At 45.8% G+C, this 19,428-nt stretch overlaps 2 protein-coding genes across 2 annotated transcripts in view; one reads left to right on the forward strand and one right to left on the reverse strand.

The window, feature by feature from the left end:
- The window catches only part of LOC144601114 (uncharacterized), a 552,083-nt gene that overhangs the window by 181,542 nt on the left and 351,113 nt on the right, over nucleotides 1-19,428 (reverse strand). The gene's annotated exons all lie outside the window — the stretch shown is intronic.
- Nucleotides 3,143-5,483, forward strand: prmt5 (protein arginine methyltransferase 5). The gene has a single exon (XM_078413022.1). The coding sequence runs from the start codon at nucleotides 3,154-3,156 to the stop codon at nucleotides 5,041-5,043; it is 1,890 nt and encodes a 629-aa protein (XP_078269148.1). The 5' UTR covers nucleotides 3,143-3,153; the 3' UTR covers nucleotides 5,044-5,483.

Below are 19,428 nucleotides of genomic sequence, written 5' to 3' on the forward strand. Positions count from 1 at the left end.
GAGATGTTTAATATTGTGATATAAGATAATTGACAAGAAAATCAGAAATGAAGGAGACAATATTATTCTGCACAGCCTCAATTTCCAATATGGAAAGCAGATCCTGAAAATGTGCTGTCGGCAGATTAATTATAAATGTTCATAAAGGAAAAAACAATTGAGACACAAGGAATTGCAAGTGCTGAATGCTTGAGCAAAACACAAAATGCTGGAGTAACAGGAGTTATCATATCATATCATATCATATCATATATCTACAGCCGGAAACAGGCCTTTTCGGCCCTCCAAGTCCGTGCCGCCCAGTGATCCCCGTACATTAACACTATCCTACACCCACTAGGGACAATTTTTACATTTACCCAGCCAATTAACCTACATACCTGTACGTCTTTGGAGTGTGGGAGGAAACCGAAGATCTCGGAGAAAACCCACGCAGGTCACGGGGAGAACGTACAAACTCCTTACAGTGCAGCACCCGTAGTCAGGATCGAACCTGAGTCTCCGGCGCTGCATTCGCTGTAAAGCAGCAACTCTACCGCTGCGCTACCGTGCCGAGGTATGGAATTGCAATGGTTTGAGTCAGGACCGTTCTTCAGCCTGATTGATGTGGTGGAGAGGGGGGGGGGGGGGGCTGAAAGCTGGAAAATAGATGGGATGGCAGGACAAGTTAAGTGGATGGATAATGGTGAGAGGGGTTCTGATTGGCAGGTGGGTGGACAAAGGCCAAAGATGAAAAGGTGCAAGACAAGAAAAGGAGTGAAATGCAAAACCAGAGAGAGGGATATGGCTATAAGGGAAAGGGGTGAGTGGGAGGAAAGATAGGTGAGATGGTGGGCACAGGAGGATCACAGCAAAGTGAAAGTGTGACTTGTAATTGGATAATTCAATGTTCAGACTCTTGGTATGGTGTGGAACTTTATTTGTCACGTGTACCGAGGTGCAGTGAAATTAATTCAGTCTGAAGAAGGGTCTCGACCTGAAACATCACCCATTCCTTCTGTCTCGAGATGCTGCCTGACCTGCTGAGTTACTCCAGCATTTTGTGAATAAAAAAATTGCAGTGAAATTAATTTTTGTATGCAGTTCAGTAAAAGTGTCACGATACATAAGCACTCAGAACCATCTTAGATAAGCATCTCAGATACAATACAATACAGGTAAAACAATTCGGAGGGCAAAACAACGAAAGGTTACGGCCCAAAGACTAAAATTTCGGCGCTGGCCAACAACCCAGTCTGAACAATGGAGCGTATCATACCCAGAATGCCTAGCGGGCTAGAAAGTGATGTATGTTCTGCGCTTGGGGCTCAACGCTCAGGGACATCAGCACCTGTCTGCACCACGCAGGCGCAGTGCAGCCTGTGTTCACCCAGTGTGTGGAGCGTGGGCCTCAGAAACACCGAAAGCTCGGCCCTGTTCCCCGAATCGGAGCCGAGAAGCCAACTGGGACGAACACTTCGAAAAATAAACCGCAGGTGCAGCGACTCTCACCACCCCCGCCATCCGACCCGCGGCTTCCCGCTAACTCCTCCCGTCCGCACACGGTCCGCCTCACGGCAAGGAACTTGACGAACCAGGCATGCACCAAACACGGCGGCAGGATGCGCATGCGCCCTGTGCGGGAGGTGAAGAACGTGGTTGATAGATTGGTTGCTAGCTCCAAAGGAATTGTGGGTTCAGGCACCGCCATTAATCAATGTCTTGCAACAACTTGTACAGTGATGCAGCCGTTAGATTCAAATTAATTATTCCAGATTATCCAGCCTGGAAGGAGATATTAGGGGTGGTTGACACAGACTCGATAGTGGCGTTTTAACAGGCTTTTGAATAGGCACATGAAAATGCAAGGAATGGATGGAAATTAGTTATGTGCAAGCAATGAAGCGTAGGACATGGCATTGAGGGACGAAGGGACTTTTCCTGCGCTGCTGCATTCTATGAATGTCTCTCACAATTCCATTAAAGTATAGGCTTTGAAAACACTAAACGAGCATTAGATTACCGTATAACTGTATTACTGTATAGTGATACAGTGTGGAAACAGGCCCTTCAGCCCAACTTGCCCACACCGGCTAACAATGTCCCAGCTGCAGTAGTCCCACTTGCCTGTGCTTGGTCAATATCCCTCCAAACCTGTCCTGTCCATGCACCTGTTTAACTGTTAAATAATGGGATAGTCCCAACCTCAACTATCTCCCCTGGCAGCTTGTTCCATACACCCACCACCCATTGTGTGAAATAGTTACTCCTCTGAATCCTATTAAATCTTTTTTCCATCACCTTGAACCTATGTCCTCTGGTTCTTGATTCCGCAACTCTGGCAAGAGACTCTGTGCGTGTACCCGATCTATTCCATTCATGAGTCCTAAGATTAGAGATGGACACAAAAAACTGGAGTAACTCAGCGGGCCAGGCAGCATCTCTGGAGAAAAAGAACAGGTGACGTTTCGGGTTCAGACCATTCTTCAGACTGAAAGTTAGGGGAGAGTGGTCCTCTCCTGGAGAGACCTGCAGAAAGGTCTCGACCCGAAACATCACCTATTCTTTTTCCCCATGGATGCTGCATGACGTGCTGAGGTACTCCAGCATTGTGTGTCTATCTTTGGTGTAAACTAGTATCTGCATTTCCGAGGAAAAAAACTGTACATGCTGGTTTCGGAAACAAAACTGTAGATGCTGGTTTAGGATTAGGATTCTCTACATCGGCGAGACCAAGCGCAGGCTCGGTGATCGTTTCGCTGAACACCTCCGGTCAGTCCGTCTTCACCAACCTGATCTCCCGGTGGAGCAACGTCTGACGTTGATTGGTGGAGGTGGAGCAACGCCTGACGTTGATTGGTGGAGGTGGAGCAACGTCTGACGTTGATTGGTAGAGGTGGAGCAGCGTCTGACGTTTAATGATGGAGGTGGAGCAACGCCCGCCGTTGATTGGTGGAGGTAGAGCAGCGTTTGACGTTGATTGGTGGAGGTAGAGCAGCGTTTGACGTTGAGTGGTGGAGGTGGAGCAACGTCTGACGTTGATTGGTGGAGGTGGAGCAGAGCCCGCCGTTGATTGGTGCAGTTGGAGCAGCGCTCGCCGTTGATTGGCGGAAGGATGCCGGCGCCCGCCTTTCATTGGCGGATTCCCAGACCCGGCCTCTGCTTTGGTTGAAGATGGCGGCGGGCACGCGTGTGTCGAGCGGGCGCGAAGTGAACTCGGTGCCGGACGTCGGGGAGAGTCTAGGGTCGGCGGGCGGGCAGGGCTTCGACTTCCTCTGTATGCCCATCGTCCACCCGCGCTTCAGGAGGGAGTTCTGCTCTGGCCCGGCCAAGGAGAGACCGGCGGCCCTGACCCGCTCCGACCTGCTGCTCTCCGGTCACGACTGGAACACTCTCATCGTGGGTAAGCTGTCGCCGTGGATACAGGCGGACTCGGAGGACGAGCAAGTGCGCAGGAACTCGCAGGAGGCCCTGCTGCAGGAGCTGAACTTTGCGGCCTACCTCGGCGTGCCCGCCTTCCTGCTGCCGCTGAGGCAGATGAACAACAGCAACCTGGCCAGAGTGCTGATCAACCACCTGCTGACCGGACACCACTCCACCGTCTTCTGGATCCGGGTGCCACTCATCTCCTGGGAAGACATGCGGGAAGACTTAGTGGAGAACGACCCGGTGTTGCGGTCGGAGGACTGCAGCGAGGAGGAGACCACCTGGTTGTGGTGGCACCATTTCCGCTCCCTGTGCGACTACAACAAGAGGATCGCGCTGGCTGTGGAGGTCGGGCCCGATCTGCCCTCTGACGCTGTCATCGACCGCTGGGTCGGGGAACCCATCAAGGCTGCAGTGCTGCCCACCAGCATCTTCCTGACCAACAAGAAGGGCTTTCCTGTCCTCTCCAAGATGCACCAGAACCTCATCTACCGCCTCTTCAAGCTGGAGGTGCAGTTTGTGATCACCGGGTCAAACCGTCACTCAGAGAAGGAGTTTCGCTCCTACCTGCAATACCTGGAGTACCTCAATCAGCACCGACCTCCACCCAATTCCTACGAGACTTTCGCCAAGGGCTACGAGGACTACTTGCAATGCCCTTTGCAGCCGCTTATGGATAATCTGGAGTCTCAGACCTATGAGATTTTTGAGAAGGACCCCATCAAATACTCGCAGTACCAACAGGCCGTCTACAAGTGCCTGCTGGACAGAATCCCAGAGAGTGAGAAGGACACAAATGTTCAAGTCCTGATGGTGCTGGGAGCAGGCAGGGGGCCCCTTGTCAATGCCTCGCTGCGAGCTGCTCGACAGGCCGACCGGAAGATTAAGGTCTATGCCATTGAGAAGAATATCAACGCAGTTGTCACCCTCCAGAACTGGAAGTATGAGGAGTGGGGGGACCAGGTGACGGTGGTCTCCTGCGACATGAGGGACTGGCAGGCCCCTGTCAAAGCAGACATCATTGTCAGTGAGCTGCTGGGCTCCTTCGGTGACAACGAGCTGTCGCCCGAATGCCTGGATGGAGCGCAGAGGTTCCTGAAGGAGGATGGAATCAGCATACCCAGTGAGTACACCTCGTTCCTCGCCCCCATCTCCTCATCCAAGCTTTACAACGAAGTGCGCGCCAGCCGGGAAAAAGATCGAGATCCCGAGGCGCAGTTCGAGATGCCCTATGTGGTCCGACTGCACAATTTCCACCAGCTGGACGCCCCTCAAGCCTGTTTCACGTTCACCCACCCGAACCGAGGTGTCTTCGACAACAACCGCTACAAGTGCCTGGAATTTGACAACAAGCTGAACACCGTGCTGCACGGGTTTGCGGGTTACTTTGAGACCATCCTGTACAAGGACGTGATGCTGAGTATCCGCCCGGAGACGCACTCCCCGGGCATGTACTCCTGGTTCCCCATCCTCTTCCCCCTAAAGCAACCAATCCCCGTAAAGGCGGGGGAGACGGTGTGCGCTCGCTTCTGGCGGTGCTCAAACCCCAAGAAAGTGTGGTACGAATGGGCCGTGACTTCTCCGGAATGTTCCGCCATCCACAACCCCACTGGCAGATCGTACACCATCGGTCTGTGAGGCAGTGAGGCCATTGACATGTTTGTGTGTGTGTGGGGTAGTTGACAAGGCTTGGCCCTTATCTAGTGCTGCTGAACTCTTAATGGGTCTTGAGGGTTTACACTGTGTGACATGTTGACTTGCTAGAGGGTAGATGGGATTGTAATGTGGGAGGGTTCTACTGGGATACCATGTTACTCATGCCCCCGCCTGGGGAAATGTGAAGATCCACTGTGTTATTGATATATTAAACTAATTTGACAGCAAAGATATTTGGATCTTTAAAACTTTCTTTAAAATAAAGGGCTGGTTCAGTGTGCTGCTGTCTCACGGATGCTAACTGCGTTGTTTACATGTTCTCCCTGTGAATTTCCACCTAGTGCTCTGACTTCCTCTCCTGTCCCAAAGAGGTGCTGGTAGGTTAATTGTATTCTAAATTGCACGGTGCGGGTGAGTGGCAGTAAAATCTGGCTGCAGATGACTGGGCATGTGAGAAAGAAGTGTTGGCGGGGAAATAATTGGGGGTGTGCAATTACTCAGACACCTAACATTGCACTGAATGGCCTTTCAAATATGAGTTAAATGCATAGCAGCAACTTGTTCAAGCCTATTGTGATCACAAATAAATTTGCAAATGCAGGAATATGGGGAAAAAAATGGAAAACCGATTGTAAGATACAACATGAAAGTGGGCGTTTTGGCCCACCAAGTCTATGTTTGTGTAAGAAAATAACTGCAGATGCTGGTAGAAATTGAAGGTATTCACAAAATGCTGGAGTAACTCAGCAGGCCAGGCAGCATCTCAAGAGAGAAGGAATGGGCGACGTTTCGAGTTGAGACCCTTCTTCAGACTATGTTTGTCATCACCCTCCTGTTCACATTAGTTCTATGCTATTCCACTTTCTTATACACTCCCTTTTCATTAGGGCCACTTTCTTCCCAGCTATTATCAGGCAACTGAACCGTCCTCTCACCAATTGGAAGAGTGGTCCTGATCGCCCATCTTCCTCATTGGAGACCGTTGATCTTTAATCAGACTTTACAGGACTTTATCGTGTACTAAACATTATACCGTTATCCTGTATCTGTACATTGTGGACGGCTTGTTTGTAATCATGTGTCCTCTTTTTGCTGACTACCTTGCTACACATGACAATAATAAACGTAATCTAAACTTTACAAAGACCAATTAACCTACAAATCTGCATGTTTTTGGGAAGGAATCCAGAGCACCGGGAAAACCCACCCAGTCGTAGGGAAAACACTTAAACTCCACACAGACAGCATCGAAGTTCCGGTCAGATCCTGCGACTCTGGTTCTGTGAGGCAGCAGCTCAATCAGATGTGCCGCTGTACCTCTGGAAAATGTTGGAAGAATTTATCCCGTTAAGCTACTTTGGCAGCATGTGAAAAAAGGAGCAGATAATATTTTTGATCGAAGACACAAAAAGCTGGAGTACCTCAGCGGCACAGGCAGCATCTATGGCGAGAAGGAATAGGTGACGTTTCGGGTCGTTGACCATTCTTCAGTTTGCAGTCTGAAGAAAGGTCTCGACCTGAGACGTCACCCATTCCTTCTCTCCAGAGATGCTGCCTGTCCCACTGAGTTACTCCATTTTTTTCCGCCTATCTTCAGTTTAAACCAGCATCTGCACTTCCTTCTTACACAGATAATATTTTTGGTCAGGGACTTCCTCAGAACTGGGGAACTGTGAACATTTTTGACCATATATGCTCACTCTGTCCAGGGTGGTGCATGGATTTCTCATCCATTGAGAGGGGGCAATATGTCATGACATTCATACTGGGAATGGGCTCTATTGTTGGAGCTCTGATTTTAAAATTAACTTTTCCCATGAAATTGAACTGAACAGCACAGAAAAGGAAAAGGCTGCCCACCATCTCGGGGCCTTTGAAACTGAATTAGGTGAATGTTACAATTCAACATCATTTATTACACACACCTTTTTTGTGCTGTTGAAAATAATAAAGATCCCTAAAGCAATCTGATACCTTACAATGAAGATACAAGGTGGAGCTACAGATGCTGGTTTACAAAAAAACTACAAAGTTTAGGTGTAACAGCGGATCAGGCAGCGTCTCTGGAAAACAAGAACATGTGTTGTTTCGGGTTGCAAGACCCGAAATGCCACCTGTTCATGTTCTCCAGAAGTGCTGCTGGACCTGCTGGGTTATTCCAGCATTATGTTTATTTTTGTAAACCAACATTTGCAGTCCCTAGGGTCTACCAAAACCTATCCGATTCTCAGCTTAAGTAACTTTTTTAAAAAAGAGTTAAAGTTATCATAGTCAGAATCATAATGCACGAAACAGGCCCTTAGACCCAGGTTCCCCATGCCAATCAAGGTGCCCCATCCACACTGCCTGCCTCCGTTTGGCCCGTACACCTCTAAACCTTTCCCTTCCGTGTATCTGTCCAAATGTCTTTTAAATGTTTTTGTTTCTGGCTCAGCTACCTCCTCTGACAGTTCATTCTATATTCCCACCACCCTCTTGCACCACAGAATCCCATTAAATCTCTGAACCCTCTCATCTGTTGTCATCTGGTTCTTGATTCCCATAGTCTCGGTAAAAGACTCTGAGCATCTACCCTATCCTCCTCATGATTTCTTTATAAGATTATCACTCATCCCACACTCCAAGGAATAGAGTCCTAGCCTGCCCACGCTTTCCCTGTAACAGGCCCACAAGTCCTCAACATCCTCGTAACTCTGTACTCTTTCCAGCTTAAAGTTTTTATTTCCACTAATTGATTTATTGCTTTGTTAACACCTTCAACAGTGGTCAGTCGTGGATGAGATGAATGGTAAAATCCAGCCAAAGAAATTATTGGAGTATTCATTGGTGCCTCAATGGATGGGATGCCTGACAAATCCCTGCCCAATTGGTGCTTCATAAATGCCATTCTGGAAGTTCAGCCATGTAAATAGTTACACAAGGAATTGCAGGTGTTGGAATCTTACGTAAAGCACAAAGTGCTGGAATAACTCAGCTGGTCAGGCAGCATCCGGATTATGTCTGGATTACATATGGATAGGTGACATTCCAGGTCTTTAGACTTTGCACGGCACAGTGGTACCGCAGTATAGTTGCTGCGTTACAGCGCCCGAGACCTGGGTTTGATTCTGACTGCGGGTGCTGTCTAAGGAATTTGTACGTTTTCCCAATGACCATATGGGCTTTCTCTGGGAGTTCTGGTTTCCTCCCACATTCCAAAGACAAACAGGTTTGTAGGTTAATTGTCATCGCGATAGATGAGTGATTGAATCTCTTCCCACAATAAGGCAGGTAAATGATCTCTCTGTGAGGCACAAATGATTGCAGCTGAGAGTTTTGAGTGAAAAACAAACTTAGAAGAACTCAGTGGGGCAAGCAGCGACTGTGGCAGGGAATAGAATCCGTTCTTTAGTCTGAAGAAAGCACCCAATCCAAAATGCCTGTCCACAATTTACCCACCTTACAGTTTCCCCAGCAGTTTGTTTTGTTATTGCTCAATTTTTCAGCATTTGCATTTTTGTTTTATTATCCGAAGACTAGCTTTGAATCTTAGAATGGAGATGAAGAGAATTTCTTCAGCCAGAGAGTGGTAAATCTGTGGAATGTATTATCAGACGGCTGTGGAGGCCAAGTCATTGGGTATTTTTAAAGGATAGCACATATGTTCTTGATTAATAAGGGGGTCAATGTTTCGGGGAGAAGACGGGAGAATGGAGTAGGGAGGGAAAAATAGACCAGCCACAATTGAATGTTGGGCAGACTTGATGGGCTGAATGGCCTAATTCTTCTCCTATATTTTATGGTCTTATGAACAGGTTTTGCATTTGAAATAAAATGAATTGCCCATATCATTGCAGGAATATAAAAGCATGCAGAGCAATGGAATTTATCTGCAGCCCCTCTTAGTATATTGGCTGAGGGAAAAACAAACATCTGAGCTTGAATACCTTTCACTTTGAAATGGTGACTGTCACTACAGAGATCGCTCAGTGGGCCAGATTGTGTCCTATCTACATCAATTGGATCGCAATGTGCAGACATGCCTCGTAGCAGCAGCCAGCCAGTCTGGGACAAATAAGCATTGGCTCCCAGATCAGCAAAGCGATGCCCTGCGGACTGGTTGCCTGGTGACATGTGGGTGCAGCACTCACCCCATACCACCCACAAGCCAACTTTTGCATAAAAGGATTGTCCAGCGAGCTTCCCAGAATGCAACATGTTCCAGGCGACCACGTGGAGAGAGGTAATGTACTGAAAGCAATGGTTGCTGTCTTGGAGGGAATTATGGGTTCTTTGTCCGCCATTAGTCCAGCGCACCGACAGAGTAACCTGGTGGTGCAAATGGAGGACAAACTATAGATCCTATAGCATAGTTTTAAACCGAATATGTTCTCAATGTGAAATGTTAATTAGCTGATTCTTAGTGAGATCAGCTTACTCAACAGATTGGCTTTACAACATTTAAAAGATGTTGGTCAGGTACTTGGATTGGGTACTGGGATCAGGTACTTGATGGCCTAATCTGGGCAAATTGTCAACATGGCCAGCAGGAACGAGGTGGGCTGAAAGGGCCTGTTTCCGTGCTGCATGTTTCTGTAAATATAATATGGTCGAGTAGTTAGAAGATGTGCTTCTGTAATATCTTATGAACAACTTAAAGAAAATTAGTTTATTTTATAGACAATAGGTGCAGGAGTGGGCCATTCGGCCTTTCGAGCCAGCACCGCCATTCAATGTGATCATGGCTGATCATTCTCAATCAGTACCCCGTTCCTGCTTTCTCCCCATACCCCCTGTCTCCGCTATCCTTAAGAGCTCTATCTAGCTCTCTCTTGAATGTATTCAGAGAATTGGCCTCCACTGCCCTCTGAGGCAGAGAATTCCACAGATTCACAACTCTCTGACTAAAAAAGTTTTTCCTCATCTCTGTTCTAAATGGCCTACCCCTTATTCTTAAACTGTGTCCCCTGGTTCTGGACTCCCCCAACATTGGGAACATGTTTCCTGCCTCTAACATGTCCAACCCCTTAATAATCTTGTACGTTTCGATAAGATCCCCTCTCATCCTTCTAAATTCCAGTGTATACAAACCTAGTCGCTCTAGTCTTTCAACATATGACAGTCCCGCCATTCCGGGAATTAACCTAGTAAACCTACGCTGCACGCCCTCAATAGCAAGAATATCCTTCCCCAAATTTGGAGACCAAAACTGCACACAGTACTCCAGGTACGGTCTCACTAGGGCCCTGTACAACTGCAGAAGGACCTCTTTGCTCCTATACTCAACTCCTCTCGTTATGAATGCCAACATTCCATTGGCTTTCTTCACTGCCTGCTGTACCTGCATGCTTCCTTTCAGTGACTGATGCACTAAGACACCCAGATCACGTTGTACGTCCCCTTTTCCTAACTTGACACCATTCAAATAATAATCTGCCTTCCTATTCTTTCCACCAAAGTAGATAACCTCACACTTATCCACATTAAACTGCATCTGCCATGCATCCGCCCACTCACACAACCTGTCCAAGTCACCCTGCAACCTCATAGCATCTTCCTCACAGTTCACACTGCCACCTAGCTTTGTATCATCGGCAAATTTGCTAATGGTACTTTTAATCCCTTCATCCGTCATTGATGTATATTGTAAATAGCTGCGGTCCCAACACCGAGCCTTGCGGTACCCCACTAGTCACTGCCTGCCATTCTGAAAGGGACCCATTTATCCCCACTCTTTGCTTTCTGTCTGTCAACCATCTTTCTATCCATGTCAGTACCCTACCTCCAATACCATGTGCTCTAATTGTGCCCACCAATTTCCTATGTGGGACCTTGTCGAAGGCTTTCTGAAAGTCAAGGTACACCACATCCACCGGCTCTCCCCTGTCAATTTTCCTAGTTACATCCTCAAAAAATTCCAGTAGATTAGTCAAGCACGATTTCCCCTTCGTAAATCCATGCTGACTCGGAACGATCCTGTTACTGCGATTCAAATGCTCTGCAATTTCGCCTTTTATAATTGACTCCAGCATCTTCCCCACCACTGATGTCAGACTAACTGGTCTATAATTTCCCGTTTTCTCTCTCCCTCCTTTCTTGAAAAGCGGGATAACATTAGCTACCCTCCAATCCACAGGAACTGACCCGGAATCTATAGAACATTGGAAAATAATCACTAATGCGTCCACAATTTCTAGAGCCACCTCCTTAAGCACCCTGGGATGCAGACCATCAGGCCCTGGGGATTTATCAGCCTTGAGTCCCATCAGTCTACCCAAAACTTTTTCCTGCCTAATGTGGATTTCCTCCAGTTCCTCTGTCACCCTAGAATCTCTGGCCACTAGAACATCTGGAAGATTGTTTGTATCCTCCTCAGTGAAGACAGATCCAAAGTACTGGTTCAAATCGTCTGCCATTTCCTTGTTCCCCATAATAAATTCCCCTATTTCTGTCTTCAAGGGACCCACATTTGCCTTGACTATTTTTTTCCTCTTCACATACCTAAAAAAGCTTTTACTATCCTCCTTTATATTATTGGCTAGTTTACCCTCGTACCTCATCTTTTCTCCCCGTATTGCCTTTTTAGTTATCTTCTGTTGCTCTTTAAAAGAGTCCCAATCCTCTGGCTTCCCACTCTTCTTTGCTATGTTATACTTCTTCCCTTTTATTTTTATGCCGTCCTTGACTTCCCTTGTCAGCCACGGGTGCCTCTTACTCCCCTTAGAATCTTTCTTCCTCTTTGGCATAAATTGATCCTGCAACTTCTGCATTATTCCCAGGAATACCTGCCATTGCTGTTCCACAGTCTTCCCTGCTAGGGCCTCCTTCCAGTCAATTTTGGCCAACTCCTGCCTCATGCCTCTGTAATCCCCTTTGCTATACTGTAATACTGACACCTCCGATTTTCCCTTCTCCCTCTCCATTTGTAGAGTAAAACTTAACATATTGTGGTCACTGCCTCCTAATGGCTCATTTACCTCGAGTCCCCTTATCAGGTCAGGTTCATTACATAACACTAAATCCAGAATTGCCTTCTCCCTGGTAGGCTCCAGTACAAGCTGTTCTAAGAATCCATCTCGGAGGCACTCCACAAACTCTCTTTCCTGGGGTCCATTACCAACCTGATTTTCCCAGTCTACCTGCATGTTGAAATCTCCCATGACCACCACAACATTACATTTGTGACATGCCAATTTTAGCTCCTGATTCAACTTGCACCCTATGTCGAGGCTACTGTTTGGGGGCCTGTAGATGACTCCCATTAGGGTCTTTTTACCCTTACAATTCCTCATCTCTATCCATACTGATTCTACATCTCCTGATTCTATTTTACTTCTTTCTTGTTTGCAATATCAACAAAAATATATAATTTACAAGTATTCACCATGTCCCACCTCTGGACTGTTTGGGTAGTCAAAAAAAGGTTACAGCTGATCTGATCTTTGAGCTCAGTTGTTATTTTCTGACAACATTCTATGGTTCCTTATTGTCCAAAATCTGCCAGCATTTGTCACAACACATTCTCAACTCGTCAGATTAGGTATATCTAATGTCTTATGATCCTTTTACTAAAGTAATTCCTCACCATTTCGGACTTCAGTAACCCAGAGACCAAGTTCCGCAGCTGCAGACTGAACTACCAGGGGAAACGGTCTGATCTGTCCCCTGTAAAGTCTTTTCAGAATCTCGAAGATAACACAAAATTCTGGAGTAACTCAGCGGGACAAGCAGCATTTCTGGAGAGAAGGAATGGGTGATGTTTCAGGGTAACACGCTTCTTCAAGTCTGAAGAATGAAACGTGACCCATTCCTTCTGTCCATAGATGCTGTCTGCCTGTTCTCCAGAGATGCTGAGTTACTCCAACATTTTGTGTCTATATTCGGTTTAAACCAGTATCTGCAGTTCCTTCCAATACTTTTCAGAATATCATTCATCTGAATTCCTTTTTTGCCCGTCATTGCCGATAGGGCCACAACTCATTCAAGTCCTAGGGTCACACAACATGGAAACAAGCCCTTCGGCCTAACTTGTCCCTAGTGACAACGATGCCCCATCTACACAACTGCCATTTGCCTGTATTTGACCAAGATGCATTAAAAGCTTTCAGATTCATGTACCTGTCCAATGTCTTCTAAATGCTGTTATTGTACCTGCCTCAACCATTACCTCAGGCAACTCATTCCATGTACAACATATATAATAGGTCCCTCAGGTTGCTATTACGCCTTCCCCCAAACGGACCAAAATGCCCATCTAAGTTAGCCCCTTTGTGACATGACAAAGTACAGGGGGCAGGTTGAGAGCTTGGAAGTAGCATAGTGTCAGGTAGACAGTAAATATTAGTTTATTCATGCAGTGCAGCACAGAAAAGTCAAGTAATTGCAGACCTGTGTCCACCTCCAGTGGTTGGGAAGTTTGTGGAGAATTTCAGAGGATCAGGAATAAACTGCACTTCGAAAGGCAGGGATGCAACAATTTGACTGAGTCAGGAGAGGGCAGTGCTCTCTGACCAATTTGAGTGAATTTTACAAAGAGAAACCTAATTGAATTGATGAGAGCAGTGCAGTTGATGTAGATTCACTTTAACACAAGGATCTGCAGATGCTGAGTAACTCAGCGGGTCAGACAGCACCTCCAGGGAGAACACAGATAGGAGACTTTTTAGGTTGGGTCCATTCAGATATTGTGGTGGGGGCAATTTTCTGCATGTTCACTTTTAGCCAACGAGTTCGTTGACCAATAATTCTGAGAAATGCATTATATAACAATTTGCTTTAATAAAATATTTATTTCCTCCCTGATTCCTTGAGGTTTTTCTAAGAACTCTGCTTTCACTTCCTTCAGACTCAATTCGAGCAATTTCCCGACAACTGTTGTTGGGGCAACTGCACCTGTTTCCCGAAAACACAGTTTTCACTCGAGAGATCTATAGATAAAGAGAATTAAAACAGAAAATGTTTGACATTTAAAAATAGTTATTCCAACTGATTGAGTATCCTTTCACGATATTACTTTGTGTTACAACTATGCCAAAACCCAGATTCTTGAAATGTTTGTGTAAAATAATTAAAAATGGAATCACGCTGCCCCGCAGAATCACATCTTGCATGAACACGGCCTTTAATTTTACCTCGGTAAGGTCGCCCTTCAACGTCCTACATCCTCAGAGAAAAGGCGCAGCCTATAAAACCTCTCTTTATAGTTCATACCTTCCAGGCCCTCCACCGTTCTCATAAATCGTTTTTGCTGACTTTCAGTTTACTGACGTCCACTGATAAACAAAATAAAAACACTGTAAAGATAACGTAATTTGACAATGCAATTGTTATCCAGGACATGTGGCTGTTCATGCAATGTTCAGTAGAATTGCCGGTGGGGATAAGTCAAGTGTGTGCGCGTGGATAGGTATTTATAAAGCTACCGTTTAACCTTAATTTCTAAGTTGGAGTATGAATATGGACATGAGGAACACAACTGGCAGCTCCTGAGTCATAAGAACAGGTCCTTGGATCATGGCGACAACCTCGTAAATCTTCTCCGTGTCCTCCCCAGCACAATGGCATCTTTTCTACAGCACGGTGAGCATAATGGAACATGGTGCTCCAAATGCGACCTCGGTAACGTTTTGCACAACTGTAACATAACATCCCAACTTTTGCACTCAATTCGGTGATTGATAATGACCAATGTGCAAAAGCCCTCTTCATCGGCCTATCCACCAGTGACAGCACTTTCAGGGAATTGTGTTTGTACTCCTACATAGAAACATAGAAAATAGGTGCAGGAGTAGGCCATTCGGCCCTTCGAGCCTGCACCGCCAGTCAATATGATCATGGCTGATCATCCAACTCAGTATCCCGTACCTGCCAGCTCTCCATACCCCCTGATCCCTTTAGCCACAAGGGCCACATCTAACTCCCTCTTAAATGTAACCAATGAACTGGCCTCAACTACCTCCTGTGGCAGAGAATTCCACACATTCACTACTCACTGTGTGAAAAAAAACTTTCTCATCTTGGCCCTAAAAGACTTCCCCCTTATCCTTAAACTGTGACCCCTTGTTCTGGACTTCCCCAACATCGGGAACAATCTTCCTGCATCTAGCCCGTCCAACCCCTTAAGAATTTTGTAAGTTTCTATAAGATCCCCCCTCAATCTTCTAAATTCCAGCGAGTACAAGCCGAGTCTATCCAGTCTTTCTTCATATGAAAGTCCTGCCATCCCAGGAATCAATCTGGTGAACCTTCTCTGTACTCCCTCTATGGCAAGAATGTCTTTCCTCAGATTAGGAGACCAAAACTGTATGCAATACTCCAGGTGTGGTCTCACCAATGCCCTGTACAACTGCAGCAGAACCTCCCTGCTCCTATACTCAAATCCCCTCGCTATGAATGCCAACATACCATTCGCTTTCTTCACTGCCTGCTGCACCTGCATGCCTACTTTCAATGACTGGTGTACCACGACACCCAAGTCTCGTTGCATCTCCCCTTCTCCTAATCGGCCACCATTCAGATAATAATCTGCTTTCCTGTTCTTGCCACCAAAGTGGATAACCTCACATTTATCCACATTATACTGCATCTGCCATGCCTTTGCCCACTCACCTAACCTATCCAAGTCACGTTGCAGCCTCCTAGCATCCTCCTCACAGCTAACACTGCCCCCCAGCTTCGTGTCATCCACAAACTTGGAGATGTTGCATTCAATTCCCTCGTCCAAATCATTAATACATATTGTAAATAACTGGGGTCCCAGCACTGAGCCTTGCGGTACCCCACTAGTCACTGCCTGCCATTCTGAAAAGGACCCGTTTATTCCTACTCTTTGCTTCCTGTCTGCCAGCCAGTTCTCTATCCACATCAATACTGAACTCACAATACCGTGTGCTTTAAGTTTGCATACTAATCTCTTATGTGGGACCTTGTCGAAAGCCTTCTGGAAGTCCAGATATAACACATCCACTGGTTGTCCCTTATCCACTCTACTTGTTACATCCTCGAAAAATTCTATAAGATTCGTCAGACATGATTTCTCTTTCATAAATCCATGCTGACTCTGTCCAATGATTTCACCACTTTCCAAATGTGCTGCTATCCCATCTTTAATAGCTGACTCTAGCATTTTCCCCACTACCGATGTTAGACTAACTGGTCTGTAATTCCCCGTTTTATCTCTCCCTCCCTTTTTGGAAAGTAGGGTTACATTAGCCACCCTCCAATCCTCAGGAACTACTCCAGAATCCAAAGAGTTTTGAAAAATTATCACTAATGCATCCACTATTTCTGGGGCTACCTCCTTAAGCACTCTGGGATGCAGCCTATCTGGCCCTGGGGATTTATCGGCCTTTAATCCATTCTATTTACCTAACGCCACTTCCCGACTAACCTGGATTTCACTCAGTTCCTCCATCTCATTTGACCCCCGGTCCCCTGCTATTTCCGGCAGATTATTTATGACTTCCTTAGTGAAGACAGAACCAAAGTAATTATTCAATTGGTCTGCCATGTCCTCGTTCCCCATGATCAATTCACCTGTTTCTGACTGCAAGGGACCTACATTTGTTTTAACTAATCTTTTTCTCTTCACACATCTATAAAAGCTTTTGCAGTCAGTTTTTATGTTCCCTGCCAGTTTTCTTTCATAATCTATTTTCCCTTTCCTAATTCAGCCCTTTGTCCTCCTCTGCTGCACTCTGAATTTCCCCCAGTCCTCTGGTAGGCTGCTTTTTCTTGCTAATTTGTACGCTTCATCTTTTGTTTTGATACTATCCCTAATCTCCCTTGTTAGCCACGGATGCACTACCTTCCCTGATTTATTCTTTTGCCAAACTGGGATGAACAATTGTTGTAGTTCATCCATGCGGTCTTTAAATGCCTTCATTGCATATCCACCGTCAACCCTTTAAGAATCAATTGCCAGTCTATCTTGGCCAATTCACGTCTCATGCCCTCAAAGTTACCTTTCTTTAAGTTCAGAACCGTTGTTTCTGAATTAACTAAGTCACTCTCCATCCTAATGAAGAACAACCATATTATGGTCACTCTTGCCCAAGGGGCCACGCACAGCAAGACTGCTAACTAACCCTTCCTCATTACTCAATACCCAGTCTAGAATAGCCTGCTCTCTCGTTGGTTCCTCTACATGTTGGCTTAGAAAATTATCCCGTATACATTCCAAGAAATCCTCTTCCTCAGCACCTCTGCCAATTTGATTCACCCAATCTATATGTAGATTGAAGTCACCCATTATAACTGTTTTACCTTTGTTGCACGCATTTCTAATTTCCTGTTTGATGCCATCCCCAACTCTACTACTACTACTGTTAGTACTGCTGCTACTACTACAACTCTCACTAGCGTTTTCTGCCCCTTAGTGATTCGCAGCTCTACCCATATCGATTCCACATCCTCCAAGCTAATGTCCTTCCTTTCTATTGCATTAATCTCCTCTCTAACCAGCAACGCTACCCCACCTCCTTTTCCTTTCTGTCTATCCCTCCTGAATATTGAATATCCCTGGATGTTCAGCTCCCAGCCTTGGTCACCCTGGAGCCATGTCTCCGTAATCCCAACAATATCATATTCATTAATAACTATCTGCACATTCAACTCATCCACCTTATTCCGAATGCTCCTTGCATTGAGACACAAAGCCTTCAGGCTTGTTTTTACAACACTTACCCCTTATACAATTATGTTGAAAAATGGCCCTTTTTATTTTTGCCCTGGATTTGTCTGCCTGCCACTTTTACTTTTCTGGACCCCTCTGCTCCACAACACTCTTCACGGTCCCATCATTCACAGTGAAAATTCTGCCCTGATTCTGACTTGTCAAAATGCAACATCTCACAGTTATATGAATTAAACACCATTAGCATTCCTCCGCCTACTTGCTCAGTTGATTAGGATCCTCTTGTATTTCTTGATAACAAATAAACAATTACACTCCCCTTGTACTTCTTGACAACATTTTCCTCTGAGATTTGAAACTGGGACTTTAGTTTGCAATGGATTAATTTACCAAGAACCACATTTCTTAGCTCAAGTTTATGAAATTGTTTCTGACATTGTTTAGTTCTATAAACAATATTTCCACCGTTAAATGTCAAGGGGTTCCAACTAATTGTTGATTGTTTCCTCCTTCACACAGAGGGTTGTTGGTTAAACCGCCAACCCTGCTGAGGGCAAACTGACTGTTGCAAGCCTGGATAATGTGGCCCGTGTTTCCTCGCTGCTGAAGGAAATAGGAAACTGACCGAGAACGTGGTTTCACAGCAGACATACAGAGAACACATGCGCATCCTGTAATAAAAATTGCCTGTTAGCGAAAAGATAGCGAAACAATCAACTGTATTTAGAATCCATTAAGAGTGTGTGCTAACTTTCTGTTACAGACCTGTTTTTTTTCATACTACTGTATCGTTCCCAAACTGATAACTCCTGTCCATTTGACACCCCTCACACATTACAATACACATATTCTTTCTGATATTGTTCCCTGCAAAGCCCCATTGCAGCTGAATTCCATATGCCTCTCCCACGCAGGTACAAACCCAGACAAGAAGATACCACTGACCAGCTCCTTGCCAAAAACCCTGCTCCATCATCAACTACCCAATGCTGCCTTACTCTCCTTAGCGAGATTGTCAATTAAAAAAAACCAAAACCCTCGATTCCCCATTCATCCAGGTTCAGTACAGAAGAGTGTCGTACAACACACAAACAAGCCTTCGCACCTCCATGTCCATGTTTTTGTCCATCTACTCTAAACTCATTTGTCCGCATTAGCAGCATGCCTTCTATGTGTTGCCTTTTAACGACTCTAACTTATTGATGGAATTTTTTATTATCCTACCATCTACTATCCTTTAAAGTTATAGTTATGCAGGGCGTTGGTGAGGCCATATTTGGAGTATTGCATTCAGTTTTGACTACCCCACTATAAGAAGGATGTTGTTAAGGTGGGAAGGGTGCAGGGAATATTTACGAGGATGGGTGCAGGGAATATTTACGAGGATGTTGTCAGGACTTGAGGGTCTGACCTATATGGAGAGGGTATTATGAATGCACAGTCTTTTACCCAGGTTTGGGAATGAAAAAACAGGGGGAAAGGGGTTTCAGATGAGAGGGGCATGATTTAACATGTACCTCGAGGCAACTTTTTCCACACCGGGGGTGATGGGTATATGGAATGGACTGCCAGATAAGTTAGTGAGGCAGGTCCTATAACAACATTTAGAATGGCAATTGAAAGGTACATGTATTGGAATGGTTTAGAGGGATATGGGCCAAACGCAGGCAGCTGGGACCCGTGTCGGTGGGCCACCTTGGTCGGCATGGGCAAGTTTGTCCAAATGGCCAGCTTTGTGCTGTGTGACTCTATGA

Source organism: Rhinoraja longicauda, chromosome 16, assembly GCF_053455715.1.
Source record: "Rhinoraja longicauda isolate Sanriku21f chromosome 16, sRhiLon1.1, whole genome shotgun sequence".
In the NCBI taxonomy this organism is placed as follows: Eukaryota; Metazoa; Chordata; class Chondrichthyes; order Rajiformes; family Arhynchobatidae; genus Rhinoraja; species Rhinoraja longicauda.

Excerpts from the sequence above, each read along its gene's own strand:
- prmt5 (XM_078413022.1), top strand. The coding sequence starts at position 3,154 with ATGGCGGCGGGCACGCGTGTGTCGAGCGGGCGCGAAGTGAACTCGGTG.